This window comes from Mixophyes fleayi, chromosome 8 (genome assembly GCF_038048845.1).
Source record: "Mixophyes fleayi isolate aMixFle1 chromosome 8, aMixFle1.hap1, whole genome shotgun sequence".
In the NCBI taxonomy this organism is placed as follows: domain Eukaryota; kingdom Metazoa; phylum Chordata; class Amphibia; order Anura; family Limnodynastidae; genus Mixophyes; species Mixophyes fleayi.
In genome coordinates, this window is record NC_134409.1 from 10,472,699 (window position 1) to 10,486,758 (window position 14,060).

The 14,060-nt window shown below is 38.5% G+C and overlaps 1 protein-coding gene across 1 annotated transcript in view; it reads left to right on the top strand.

Moving 5' to 3' along the window:
• LOC142098920 (interleukin-12 receptor subunit beta-2-like) overlaps positions 1-9,331 on the top strand; it is a 28,429-nt gene extending 19,098 nt beyond the window's left edge. The window contains exons 9-16 of the mRNA XM_075181869.1: positions 295-511; positions 842-1,039; positions 2,049-2,150; positions 3,001-3,159; positions 4,275-4,418; positions 6,330-6,429; positions 7,554-7,653; positions 8,263-9,331. Of these exons, the coding sequence (XP_075037970.1) occupies positions 295-511; positions 842-1,039; positions 2,049-2,150; positions 3,001-3,159; positions 4,275-4,418; positions 6,330-6,429; positions 7,554-7,653; positions 8,263-8,772 (1,530 nt within the window). The 3' untranslated portion in view covers positions 8,773-9,331. The remainder of the gene's footprint in view (positions 1-294; positions 512-841; positions 1,040-2,048; positions 2,151-3,000; positions 3,160-4,274; positions 4,419-6,329; positions 6,430-7,553; positions 7,654-8,262) is intronic.
• The last annotated feature ends 4,729 nt before the right edge of the window (positions 9,332-14,060 follow it).

Sequence of the window (14,060 nt, forward strand, 5' to 3'; positions counted from 1 at the left end):
ACTTAAATTATTGCCATTATGGTTAATAAATGCACCAAATCCAGATTTTAGGATTTGACCAAACTCCCAAATGTATTACAAAATATTCAGCTGAAGACATTACCAAATCTGATTTGCTTCTGAAAATGAAATGGGTGCGTCCTAAATGTTGTTTGTAATTCTAAAAAGTTACAAAAATCAGGATTTCGATCTGGTTTCCCGTAACCAATTGGATTCAAGCCCTTTTGGATATTAAAAAACCCTCTGAAGGAAAGGTTTGTAGTGATTCAGGTGTTGTCTGTTTTTCTTTTCAAGAACATGAACGTGTCCGAGACCAGGGGTCAGATCCAGTTTTACAGAGTGATATTTCAGCCAGGGAATGAGCGTAGAGCATCGCACATCGACACCACCACCAACACCTGGCTGACCAGAGACATTGACACAACAGACTACGTCATCGCTGTGTCAGCACACAACTCCAAAGGAAACTCCCCTCCCACATACACCACAGTCACCGCTCAGGACGTTTCAGGTAAATGCTTTTCTTTCCTTATATTATTTTGCAAAACCCGGTTCCCTGCACTCTGGATGGGCAGCAGCTAATCCTCCTGTATCTTGGGTCTGTTTGAAACCGTTTTATGCTATTGCCAGACACACAATGATGCAAACCACTAAATGTGGTTCCGAGATATTTCAATAAAGGAGTTCTTGGGTTTCTCAATTAGGATGGAACGTTGTATTTTTTTTTTTTGTTAGCAGATATCTGTTGTCCATAGCTTAAAAAAAAAAGTTCACTTATGTATTGTGGTATTTACAATGTTTGTTTGTTTTTTTTGTTTGTTTTGTTTTGTTATGGAACAAGTTTTACCGGCCCCTACGAATGTCATCGCCACATTCAGTGACCCAGATAACAGCTTGACTGTCACCTGGGAGCTGCAGACAGGAAACGAATCGTTGGCTGGGGATCAAATACTCGAATGGGAGGAACCTACAGGAACAGATCACAGCCAAACAAAGTGGGTTAAAGTCCCCAACTTTAATAGATCTGTTACAATATCAGGTAACTAATTGAATCACTGACAGTTTATTACTTGACTTGGTGGAGTCACTAATATCCTGATAAAGGTTTTATGCTGTCGCTGTCTTTAAATATATTTTGTTGCCGTTTTTAAAGGTGTTATCTTAAATTATGTAAATAGTTTGTAGCGCCATAACAATAAGAAAACATACATTTACATTTCTGTTCCACTAATTGTATAAACTGCATAATAAAATAATTCTATCATTAATCTCCTACTAGATTAAGTTAGCACTAGTTAAGCTGACCCTATTATAATTGCCAAACTAGCTCAAACTGTTGTGTACAGTAAATCCTGTACTGAAATATGTGCGTTGATAGAGTGGAATAAAATCTACTGCTCTAGAATACTAAGGAGTACTGTAGCCTTAATTATAGAAATAAAAGTATCCTTAAATTGAAGTAGTAATTTGGTAAAATAAAGATGAAATACGTTCATAGACTGAGTAATTTGCATGTAATATTTCTCCTTCTGATGCAAATGTTCCGTCTCTCAGCATTAATCTCCTGCATGCTGGTGGATCATCCTCTCCTCTTAATGCACAGAAGATTTAAACTAGTCTCATAGAATATAGCGCAATTCAAAAGTCTGAATTGTATAAAACCGTTTATTCTGTGTGACAAGCTTTTGGTATATTTTATAACTGTCCCACGTTCCTAACCGATGTATATTGTAAGAATTTTCTTGCTGATGAAATTGATTGTAGTCTTCAGAGATGGATCAATGTTTTTTTTTTTTACCTAACTTGTAACCATTTTATTTAATGGCGTGTCATGATATCACCATTGCTATAGCTGCCTATACAGTGATTTAGTTATTAATATAAGAATTTTCATAGACATCAATACATTTCAATAAAACTAAATGTATGATGCCAGTCATTCTTCCTTTATATAAATATCATCATTGGTGTAGAGCATTTTCTTCCTTAGATCTGACAGTAGCAGAATGAACATGACGACCATGTATTAACACCACCTTTGCATGCAGGTCTTTTAAAGCCATATTTGTGTTACCAGTTCCGCGTCTACTTTCTATGGGCAGGAAGGGCAGGGGTTCCTGCAATTGCAACAGGATCAACACAACAGAAAGGTATTGATCTGTACAGTAAACATCATTGTTGGCAGTCTCTCTTGATATCAAAAGTTTATTTACCTTCACCCCCTATACCTGAAACCAGCATCAGCCCAATGACTCTGTGCACAAACCATTTTTTATTGAACAATACACCTTACAGGTGCCTAATGGGCAACAGACGTTCATTTAGTGGGGGATAGGGGTTTTTAGAGCCAGGTCACAAACGACTAGAGGGCAATACAAACTCACTGCTTCACAAGTGGCTCATGGACAATACATACTTCAATCACTGCTGGTTAGTGGACATTGTCTATAACACTCACTGGTAACTAGTGAACAATACAGACCTGATTCACTGGCTCCTAATAGACAATACAGACCCCATTACCAAGTGGGTAGTAGGTAATACAGACTATTTACCACTCACTACTTATTTACTTATCCTTTTTCCAGATCTTCTCGTTAGTCCCAGAGCTACCTTCAGTCTAGACTATTATTGACCGATTGCAGTTTAATTTCCTATCCTGCACTTAACTTTAGCAGCCAAATCGAGCTTCGTGCAAGACTGGGAACTGAAAACTATAAATAGCATTTAGTCCTGCAATGACTTCACGGGCAGCAGTCTGTATAAGAGAGGAACCAAATTTGCCATCCAATAATAGAGGTAGATAGCAGACCCTAGATGGATCATTATAGTCTGTTTAGAAATACTCCCTGCATAAGAGGACAAACAAACTACAATGGAGGGGAAGCAGCCTGGTCTTATCTTTTAAATAGTTTTTTTTTTTCTACTTTAACTCTGTTACATGGTGTCAGTTTATACATTTGGCGATACTTACCTTGTTCCCTTGTTGTGTGTCCCCAGCACCTTTGACCGCACCTCTGTTTAATTATAAAGTTCAGAGAGATAAAAGCATACTGGTGACTTGGGAGGAAATCTCTCCAGAAGAGCAGATGGGTTGTATCGTCCAACACAACATCTACCTGCAGGATCTGTCTTCAAAGTGCACCAGAAAGATTGAGAGTAAGTAACAGTGTAAGATTGAATCCTAAAAGTACAAGAAAGTAGTTTTACAGGCCGATGGCAGATCTGTGACATATGTACAGGCTAGTGTTGTAATTAGAACATTTTGACCCTTGTTGCATAAATTCAAGCTTTAAAGTGAATCTGTCCATATGTACTCTCATTTGCATAGTGTGAAATACAAATCTCACTACTGTGCATGAGAGACTTGGGCTTGCATACGTATGCAGCCAGTTACATCTTGCCTATACAACTCCTTACACTTATATAGGCACAATCAGGGGAAGCAAGGGCCGTGCGAGTGTAGGTCAAGTACAGAAAGGGCGTGGCCAAGTAAACGTGATAACGATTGGCTGCCGCATTGGGCTAAATGCATCTTTACCTCTCCCACACATTAAATCCAAAACATTACTATTACTGCTCTATTATGTTAAATCTCTGAGATCTATTAACATTACTTGTTTGGAGTCTAAACGCTGCAGGGAAGATTATCATTTGACTTCAAAAGAAAAAAGAGGAATATATATTACAAAAATGTATAGTGCTTGATCTATAAATTTACCTAATATCTGTTCAGTCACCCAGCATATGTTGTCCATTACCTGGAAAATACAGTTACCCAATAAAATAAATAAATTTAAAATAAAAATGTACGAGGATAGACTAAAACGGAGAAAAGTTATTTCCAATGAAACATGTTAAAAAAACCAAAACATAGAAATGCATGTAATTCAGGAAAGCACAGAAGTAAGGTTGTTATTTAAGTGGCTGCAAAAGTCCATGAAAATCTACTAAAAAGGAAAAAAAAAAGTTTAGTTGCTTACTAAAAGGGGAGTCAGTTGGCAATAGACATACAACAATGTATTATAAAATGGGTATCTTTTTGTGTTCCTTAGGGGAGTGTACTCTATAATTGTTATAACTAAGGGGTAGGAATCAGATGTCCTCTTAAGAAAAGTTGGGTCAGTGTGACCAGTCCAAAAATCTTGTTTACATTTGTGAGTTGCCCCTTCTAATTGGACAGTCATGATAGTACATTTCTTAGTCCTACATGACCCGCCATATATAATGGAGATAACATAACGGTGAATTCTGGTTATTTTATTTTTTTTCAGTATTCCCCAATCAGTCAACATTTCAGCAGTACGAGGTTAACAACATTGAGGACAACGTCCAATATATATTATGGATGACGTTCTCAAATGCAGCTGGTGAAAGTCCCAGTTCTCTCATACGACAATTCTCTCTCTCTGGGGAAGGTAAGAACGCTCCTCCTCAACGCTCTACTCTACCGAATCCCGGTTCCTCTTTTATATTATGTACTAGTAATTCTGACGACCTACCGTTTCAATGGCAACAAAAGTGTTGACACAATGGGCCTGATCAGCCCAAAAGACATCCCCCATTTCTCCGAAACCTGTAAGTCTTCCACAACATGCGTCCCTGCAATGTTGGCTGCCATAAAACAGGACAGGGTTATGTTAACATGTCAATTTTGTTTCTTCCTTCTCTAGGGATATTAGGAACATCTCGTACATAAAAACCAGACATGGCCTCTAAACTTGAAATCTATGTTAATAGTGCAGGAAAAGTGTTCCTGCTCTTAAGAGTATTACCAGACAGCATCTGATCTATAACGGGGGGTCCCCAGCCATGGAGCACCCGAAGGAAACCCATACAAACTCCACCCCGCTAAGGCCATGGTCAGGATTCAAACTCATGACCCCAGTGCTGCGAGGCAGAAGTGCTAACCACTGAGCCACCGTGCAGTGCTCAATATAGAAAGTTGTACATGGGAAGCGATTTCCCCATTTCTATATTTCTCAACCCCAAGATCTTGGTGACATCATTGCCATGGTCTCTGTAAAGGAGGGAAAGTCCCTGGGTGTACTAAAAACACAGGGGGGGGGGGGGCATTCTATACTCCTCCCCTACCTTAATAGCATATGTTTATGTGCCATAACATTAGCTTAGATTTCAACTACACTTAAGCTACTATTTTTGTATGCAACACATGCTGATTCTATCAAACGTTAAAGAAAATCCATACAGAATTTCCCCATAGGGGATTTAAAGAAAGAAAAGTGCAAACAAAGTAAACCTACCAAAGACACACAACTAAAGTCTATATATAACATAATAGTGTAACGTATGTACAAGTTGTAGAATAAATGTAGCAGATTTGCAAAAAACAAGTGGTGAAACCATGGATAAATTTCCCCCCCAATTCTGCTCATATTTTTCTGTCAATATCCAAACTAATAAAATATATTTATCCTAATGTGCTACCAAAAGGAAATAGTGTGACTACAAAATAAAATTGAATACAAACTATAGTTGTCGGTTATATTTTGATTACTCGGCTGCCTGTAACTGTGCAAATTACTGTAAAGAGGTTTCCTGTATACTGGAAAAAAATCTTTCCTACGTTCATATCACGTATTCTCTGCTTCAATAAACTCAAACTTTATAAAATATGTTCACGAATGGCATTAGTAGCTTTTATATAAGTTTTTAATAGTACTTAGTATATTAAATATATATTTTAATAAAATATTCTGAAACTGTAGTTAACGGTAATGCAGTTAAAAACTAAATGTATTATCAACCCCAAACTGAACCATAGGTGACTAGTTCAGCTGGAAGTTTAAAAACCAATGATTTAAAGATACCAATGAAATGTAATCAAAGAAAGATGTAAAATGAACAGGACATAAAAAGACCCCTAAACAGACAATACATGTTTCTTTACATAGGAGTTATCACAAATGCAAAAAAAATAAATTAAAATATGAGATTGAGGGATACTCGCCTACTCTGTCAAAATTTTAGTTAGAAGAAAAAAAAAAAGTTATTTGCTGCTTTCAATTATACTCGAGAATGGATGTTATTCCATCTGTATCATATCAGTCACATCACATCAATGCGTATCTCTCTATCAAAATAAATGTTAAACTTTTCTAAACGCTGCATCATGTCCCTGAAGGTGATTGTTGTTTAATCTGATGTTTAACATTTTTATGTGTCTACTCCTCATTTACGATCGATGTTGACATTTTCCAGTTGTCATTTGTCTTATTTTTAAGCACAAGAACACTTTTATAAAGTGTACATTTCTTTGTTTTAAATGTTTTGCTTGTTCTGACATCTTTGTGCATTTTATTTTCTAGGGACACACAACGATTACATGACTGTTATCATGATTATAATCCTACTCGTATGCCTGTTATTCGTACTGTTTCTGTTCTGCATACCATCCGTAAAACAAAGGTGAGCAAACAGCTTAACCAAAATCTCTTTAATTAAAAAAAAAAAAAAAAAAAGTTTAAAAAAAGGGAGGGGTAAGCTTTTTGAAATTCTTGTTTATAAAAGTTATTTAAATTTACTGTAATGAATACAGATATACAGTCTTACTAAGGCTGACTCAGAGGTCCACAATTTAGCTTCAAAGTACCAGGTTTCCGCTAAACTAAAGCAGGGGAAGCATTGTTAATATCCACACAAGGGAGGGTGATTAACGGGCCTTATACTTCTAAACGTTAGTGACATTTTTTAAATGTTCCCCATGATAATAGGCTGCCCATAGCAACATTAATTTCAAGATTAATCTGGAGAATTAGGAAAATTATATATTAAAGTTGTTTTCGATAACATGGATGTAAAAAAAAAAATAAGGTCTTAATGTATTTTGATATATGCTGCAGAGGTCTACTGTGACACCAGCCATCTCACAATTAACAGTCAACCATTTATTTATTGCCCAGTATAGATCTTAAAAGCTTGACATTTTTGGCTACAAATAACCATATTTGGGGTCACTCAAAGTTCAGTTTATTTTTCTTTTAAGAAACATAATAGATCAAAGCAAAACTTCTAATAGAGGTTTGTGAAGATCTCTGTATAAATTTGTAAAAGCTGTAAGTAACGTGTCAATTAAATTTATACATACATTATCCCTCAAGACTCCTTATAGGGTATCTTCACAAGAATCAATATAATATAATCATGTTTCATATGTATATGTGCAGAAAATTCCATATTTAGTGGAAATAATGCCATATCTCTGCTATTTTCCAGTAGTATTATAATATTTTTGTAGCACCCATTAATCTTGGATGAAGGGCAATAAACCAGATTAGCATGCCAAGCCACCTCTTTCCCTGATGTCACAGAAGGGTGGGGTTTTGGCAAGAAAGGGCAATGTATAAAAAGTTAGGAAACCTTATAAGAAGTTTTTGGGTATCAGTCTACTACTGCGAATTATGCAAAAACCCATTTGATTTAACCCTTTCACACACCCATTACGCATGCCCAGGTGGGTCATGTAGCTCTATTGAATCTCATTATTGCAAATTACTTTTATGGATAACCCATTACCCAAATTTTACTTTCAGGCTGGAAATCCTCCTGTCGAGATTCCTAACATACTGGTGCAGCAAAACTGTCCCCGATCCAGCCAATTGTGAGTGGGCCAAAGAGTACATCTATAACAAGGTACGCACATACACAACGTAAAGGCAAGTCTGGAGATGTCCATTTCATCAGTGTTAGTAACACATAGGAACAGAAGCTCTTGTGCCACTGATGTCATGTGATCATTCAGAGCCAATGCACTGAAAGCTGGCAGCTGGATGAGGTCACATGATGTTCCTCAGGGGCACACTGAGCATGATTGGGCAGTTCACTCACATTATTATTCATGCTGAAGGTGAATGTAGGAGAAACTGTACACCTGTAACAGACAGTAGGTGCAACACATGCGTAGAACCCCTCCATCTCCAAGATGTAAGACGGAGAATCACCACCTATCCTCCAATACTGTCATTTCCTGCACTAGTCCCTGTGTTTACTATACTATGGGTACTTATTTGTATATTTTTCCAGACATTGGTCACTTTGTCTAATAATGTGCAATGTTATAAACACTTTTGGTTACATATGTTACACTTCTCCTATAACAGTTTGTCATTATTAACCAGTTAAAGAATAAAATGTAAAAGTGAGGCAAAACTATACTGTGGTCGCAGCTGTTGTACGGATACAATATACACAACAATGGTAACCTATATTACAGATGCATTTTTCTTGTATTTGTCTTGCAAGGATAACATGGGGATATTGTCTAGCCCTCCCTCTTGCACCTCTAATTATGATGAAACAGAGACATTGGAAATAGAAGAGTTGGCCAGTGACGATGACCTTCCACTTTCCCCCTTATCGTTTACCATTAATGGGGTAGAGATTGAAATAAACAAGATCAGTGAAACAGAGAACAAAAGGATCCCCCAGAATGATTGGGAAGTTTTTACACCTATCCTGACCCCACAACCAGAAGAACGCAGCTTGTACAAACCACTAAAAACTCTGCCACCCAGCATGTACATACCACAAGAACCTCCTCATCCAGTTATTAAGGAACCACCATCAGACTATTTGGTCAACCATGACATTAAAGTGGACTATCTACCGACTAACATGTTAAATGTCCTAGTGGATGAGGAGAGGGACGAAGATCCGTTCCATCTCCAGTTCTTCATGCCGACATGGATTACAACTGGTCAAACAATCAGACTCGATGCTGTACAAATAAACTTTCCTTATGCGGTACAGTGAAACCAGAACTTAATAGCAGTCTATAAAGTCTTCCTATATACTCCAGCTGCAAAATAATACTTTCAACAACATTAATGGTTTCTAAGTCTACACTGGGTCTACTTTCCAGCAAAATCTCTTGACAAAAAAAAAACCCAACAGCCTGAAATCAAGCTTGGGGGAGATAACATAATCAACGGAACTAGTTTTAAAAGTGATTGTCAGTTTTCAGATGTACAAGTACATAGCAGTTTCTGATAAATCCACTTTAGACTCAACATAGCTAATAATATTCAAATAAATATATACACTATTCAGAGATTTATCACAAATGAACAATTTCAGACGACTTCCTCGACTGAGGGCTGTTGGGAAAATGAATGCAAGTTCTTCAGCTAGAGACTACATACAAATGTGCTACATACAGTCAAAGTGTGGGTATTTTGAATATGTGCCAAAGTATCAATCTGCATTTTAGGGTTAGTGATTTGTTAAATATCTGCATGATACGTTTGCAATGAGCTTCCTGTGGATGTTCGAGGTGCTGTATTGCCACCTGGTGACAAATATATGTTAGCATTTAAAGCAGGCCTGTCCAACCTGCGGCCCTCCAGGTGTTGCGAAACTACAAGCCCCAGCATGCTTTGCCAGTAGACAACCTGTTGATAGTTGGAAGGGCATGCTGGGACTTGTAGTTTCACAACATCTGGAGGGCCGCGGGTTGGACAGGCCTGATTTAAAGAGACTGCTACTGTATGCCCCCTTCCCTTTTTGCCAAAGGCGTACTGTCAGTCTCATGGATGTGTGATTATAGTCATATAATGCAATTTAGTAGCATGTGAGAGAAATGAATGAGGGTAGGTCCCAAAAGGCAATTATAAAGCAGACAACAGGTATCAGACACTCCTTAGGTTTGAAACCATGAATAAAATAATAAAAGTTAGGTTAGTGTCCATTAAATGTACTAACTCCCAATGCAAGGCTTTTATTGCATACAAAGTAGTTTGCACCAGCGACATCAGAAAGTGGCTCTCGCATATGCACAATTTGGAAGTGGAGTCATGAAAATGCAGCCTATAAAATTCACTAGGCGGTGTGTACACTAATCAAACAAGTACCCAATCACAGAGCCCCATTCCAGGATCGACATAAACATCACCATTCAAGATCAACATGATGCTTCCTGATACTGTCTGTATAGGCTGAGGACACTTGTACCATAGGTGATCTAAGACTTGAGGGTTATGTTCTCTCTTGTAAGCTTTCACCGTTTGTTTTTTTTATTTTAATGGTATTTGTAAGAATACAGTATTTGTTTTAGGAAATGGAAAAATAGATACAGGGTGTTTTGGAGTAAAAATAAGGCAAAAGCTACTTGCTTACTCCTGCCCATCATATTTTTGCAGCCAAGAAATTAAGCTCAAGCAGGATGTCTTAACCAAGTGAAGAGCAGAATATTATTTTAAGCAGTGATCTGCATTCTACCCAAGTTGTTCCTGGGAAAGGACCTTAATTTACAAAAAGATCAGCTTTCCTCAGACTTGCCCAAGATCTGTTACTGGGTAGAACTCCCCCCAACTTGCTCCTCGGCAATAGACCTGTTGAAAACAAAAAAAAATATAAAAAATGAAATGTTTATTTACCTGCACAAGCTACTAACATATAAATCTAAAGGTTACAAGAACATCTCATAAAAGCCTGGACAAAAAGCGCTCGTCTTTTTTCTACCTAGGTTTTCTCGTGTGTGCTCCTTACCCTCATATAAATCATCAGTATTTATCTGAAAGGCACCAGGCTTGGTCTGTGGAGGGAGTGTGATGTGGCTCACGCTAATAGAGACTAGAGGGGGTGTAGGGACACAGAGGAAGATGAGCTCCGTTTTCAACATGTTGAATTTCAGGTTGTGTTGGAACATTTCAAGTAGAGATGACGGAGAGGCAGTTGGACACATGGGGCTAAAAGAGAAAGGGTGAGTTTTGGGTGTTTGCATAGGAGGGGGTAGTGGAGGCTGAAGGAGGTGGCTAGTTTACCGAGAGAAGAGTTATAAAGAGTATAGCAGAGGGCCAAGAACAGAGTCTTGAGGGGCCCAAACAGATAGACTAAGTGGAAGATGTTCCAGTAGAGACATCAAAGGAACAGTGAGAGCAGTAGGAAGTGAACCAAGCAAGAACAGTACTGTGTTGGCCAATGGTGTCCATGGCAAAAAGAAAAGGTGGGTGACTATCAAAATTGGCAGAGTGATCAGTGTGTGAGTAGGGAAGTCAATCATTATTCACTTTAGTGAGAGCAGTCACAGAGGTAGAGGTTGAAAGCTCAATTACTGTAGCTCAAGAGAGGGAGTGTATAGAAAGTGGGTGCAGCAGTTGTACCCAAGGCATTCAAGTAATTTGGAAGTAAAGGGGAGGAAAGAAGTGGGGCAGTAGATGCTATACAATGACAATAGGAGAAATGATTAAAGATGGAAGGGAAACCACCAGTGGAGAGTGTGCGGGGGAGATGGATTGGGGGGGATGGGGACAGATTGAACCGGAAGTGAAGACCTCATACTCCGTAAAGGGAAAGAACAGAGCGTGTGTGGAGAAGGCGGATGTGGGTTGATGGAAAGATTTCTTGACGGTTGGTGTCAATTTTGTAAAGCGCTACAGAATTTGCTGGCGCTATATCAATCAATGCTGATGATGAGGAGGATTTTGCCTTTGAAGTAGGCAGTATAGTAAGGAGATGATAAATTTTGTAGTGGAAGAAATCCATGCTGGAGCAAGATTTTCTCCATTGATGTTCAGCAGCACGGGAGCACTTTTGCAGGTAGCGAGTCTGTTTGGAGTATAAGGGTTAAGGTTTAGATGTCGGGAGACTGTGTGATGGGACTGAAGCTGCCATATTGTACAAAGAGATGACTGCACCAGGGAAGGACAGAGTAGTAATAGGAGAATAGTAGAGAGGAGTGCTGGAAGTGAAACAGAAGAGTATCATGTAATGGCCATAGAGATGTCACTGTGTATACATGGATTTGGGCGCAGGAGGAAACTAAAAAGATCACGAAACAATATGGTAAAAATAAAATAAAAACTGCAATAGGAAAAAATAAAAACCTTTATAGCAAATCTTAATGATCGCAGCATCTTCAACCCACAGGACAGCAAATGTAATTTTAAATGCTGTACTAGCACCTAGGAAAATATTTTACTAGCGTTCCCCATCACCCTAGTCTGAGCCCATGGGGCGGCTACATGCAACCATTCCAATTCTATAAGGATTGCCAAATCAATTATGTGGACCATATTTACATTTGGGAGGCAGGGAGATATATTTTGGCTGTGAAAGGACAAGGTGGGGGGGGGGGGGAACAAAACAAAATGCTACATGGCTGTGTGCCCTTGGACACCCCACTAAAATATTCTCCAAGGTGGTAGTGTGGCTATAAAGAATTATAGCAGAAAGCCCAGATAAAGCAGATTACATTGTTAGTACAACTGAAAGTTTTGGTAAGTTCCTGTTAATGTGCTGGTTAGATACTCTAATAGGAAAGTGCCAAAAAAATGGTCTCCCCTTCTTATTAAGGTGCCATCCCTATGAGCACAAGAATAACGCATCCAACCCGTCATTTGCAAACTTGAATTCTACAGCTGGCAGCTATAAATCAAGTTCACTGTGACAGATAAGACGGAAGCAGCATCGTTCCCCAATGCCCAAACATAGCATGGCCCCCTGAACCACAAAGGAGACTATTTCCCCTCCCCACAGATGAAAAACGTGATATATACACTCTACTAACCTAACCCATGAATTTACAGGAAAACTGTAGTTTGCAAAATAAGACTTTACGCATCTTTCACATTTAAATACTAACATTGTCCACAAAAGGCGATTTATCCTTAATATCGCTCATACACGTTAGGTGTAATTTGATCATTTTCTCACACAAAACTAGAGGGAGAAAAGATAAAAAAAAAAAAAAATTGCTGGGTAAGGGGACACAAAACAACTGTTGATCCAAACACTGATCAGATAACAACTGGATCAGAGGAACTTGTGGTTGGGACGACCATCGCCAACTGGCTGTATGTGGCCATTTAGCTTCATCAGATATGTCTAATGTGGCAGTACACGTTAGGTTTGACCATTGAAGTGATTCAACAAACTTATCCTGTAAATTAAGTCACAGACGGATTTCATCGTACTGGGGGCAGAAGGAAGCTGTTGAGTAAAACTTTTGTATACAAGGATATTAGGGGAAATATATTCACGTCAGAAGTGTCGTAGAGAAAAAAATAAAAACCCTGTACTTGTTTTCACACAAGCTTTATGTACATTTTTATGAACGCCAATGAGCATGTAAAACGCCAGAGCAGTATATGGTGAGAGTTTTGGCGCATTACCTTTACAAGATTAAACTATTGTAAATGACTAAGGTTATAAAATGCCTCATTACCGCTGCTTTGAGTGTGAACACAAAATAATTAAGGTGTGTATTCATAGTTTTTATTAATTCTTTGTAGCAGAAGGCATTTAAAAAATAAGTATTGTATACCAAGAAGGAACAAGCAGTACTGACACAGAGCAACTGAAAACACATAGAATCAATAGATCCCAACTTGGTAAACATTTGTGATCTATGAAACCATCAGACGTAAGTGGTACAATCAAGACCTGTTAGACACACAAAGCTCTTCACGTATGTAACTGCCAGGACCTTTAAAAAGGACCACATATATTTGTCATTTCTTTGTCTGATGCAAATATTAAAAGGGATAAACGAACGCGTTCTTGAATTCTATCAATTCTTCTATTTCTGTTCCCATTTCCTCAACTCTGCGCTCAATCTTATTGAGGGGTGGTGATCCTCTTCCAATACAATTGTGTGGGTGTGGCCTAGTTGCAAGGGGCATGTGTCATCATTGGGGAGGAGTGGTCAGGACTGAACGTGATAGTAAAGCAGCATGTGTACCAGGCACAAGTAGGCAAATACAATTTAGGAGTGAACAGGATCATTTCATTATGGGCAGCACTGTGGCCAAGTGGTTAGCACTTCTGCCTCACAGTGCTGGGGTCACAAGTTCAATTCCTAACCATGACCTTATCTGTGTGGAGTTTGTATGTTCTCCCCGTGTTTGCGTGGGTTTCCTCCCACATTCCAAAAACATACTAGTATGTTAATTGTCTGCTAACAAATGGACCCTAGTCTGTGTGTGTATTAGAAAATTTAGATTAAGCTAATTTAGACTGTGCTGCACCAAGGAGTGCAGCACAGATTGTACACATCACCCTGATCAGCTAGCATGAAACTTTCATGCAGCACTCTTGCTTGT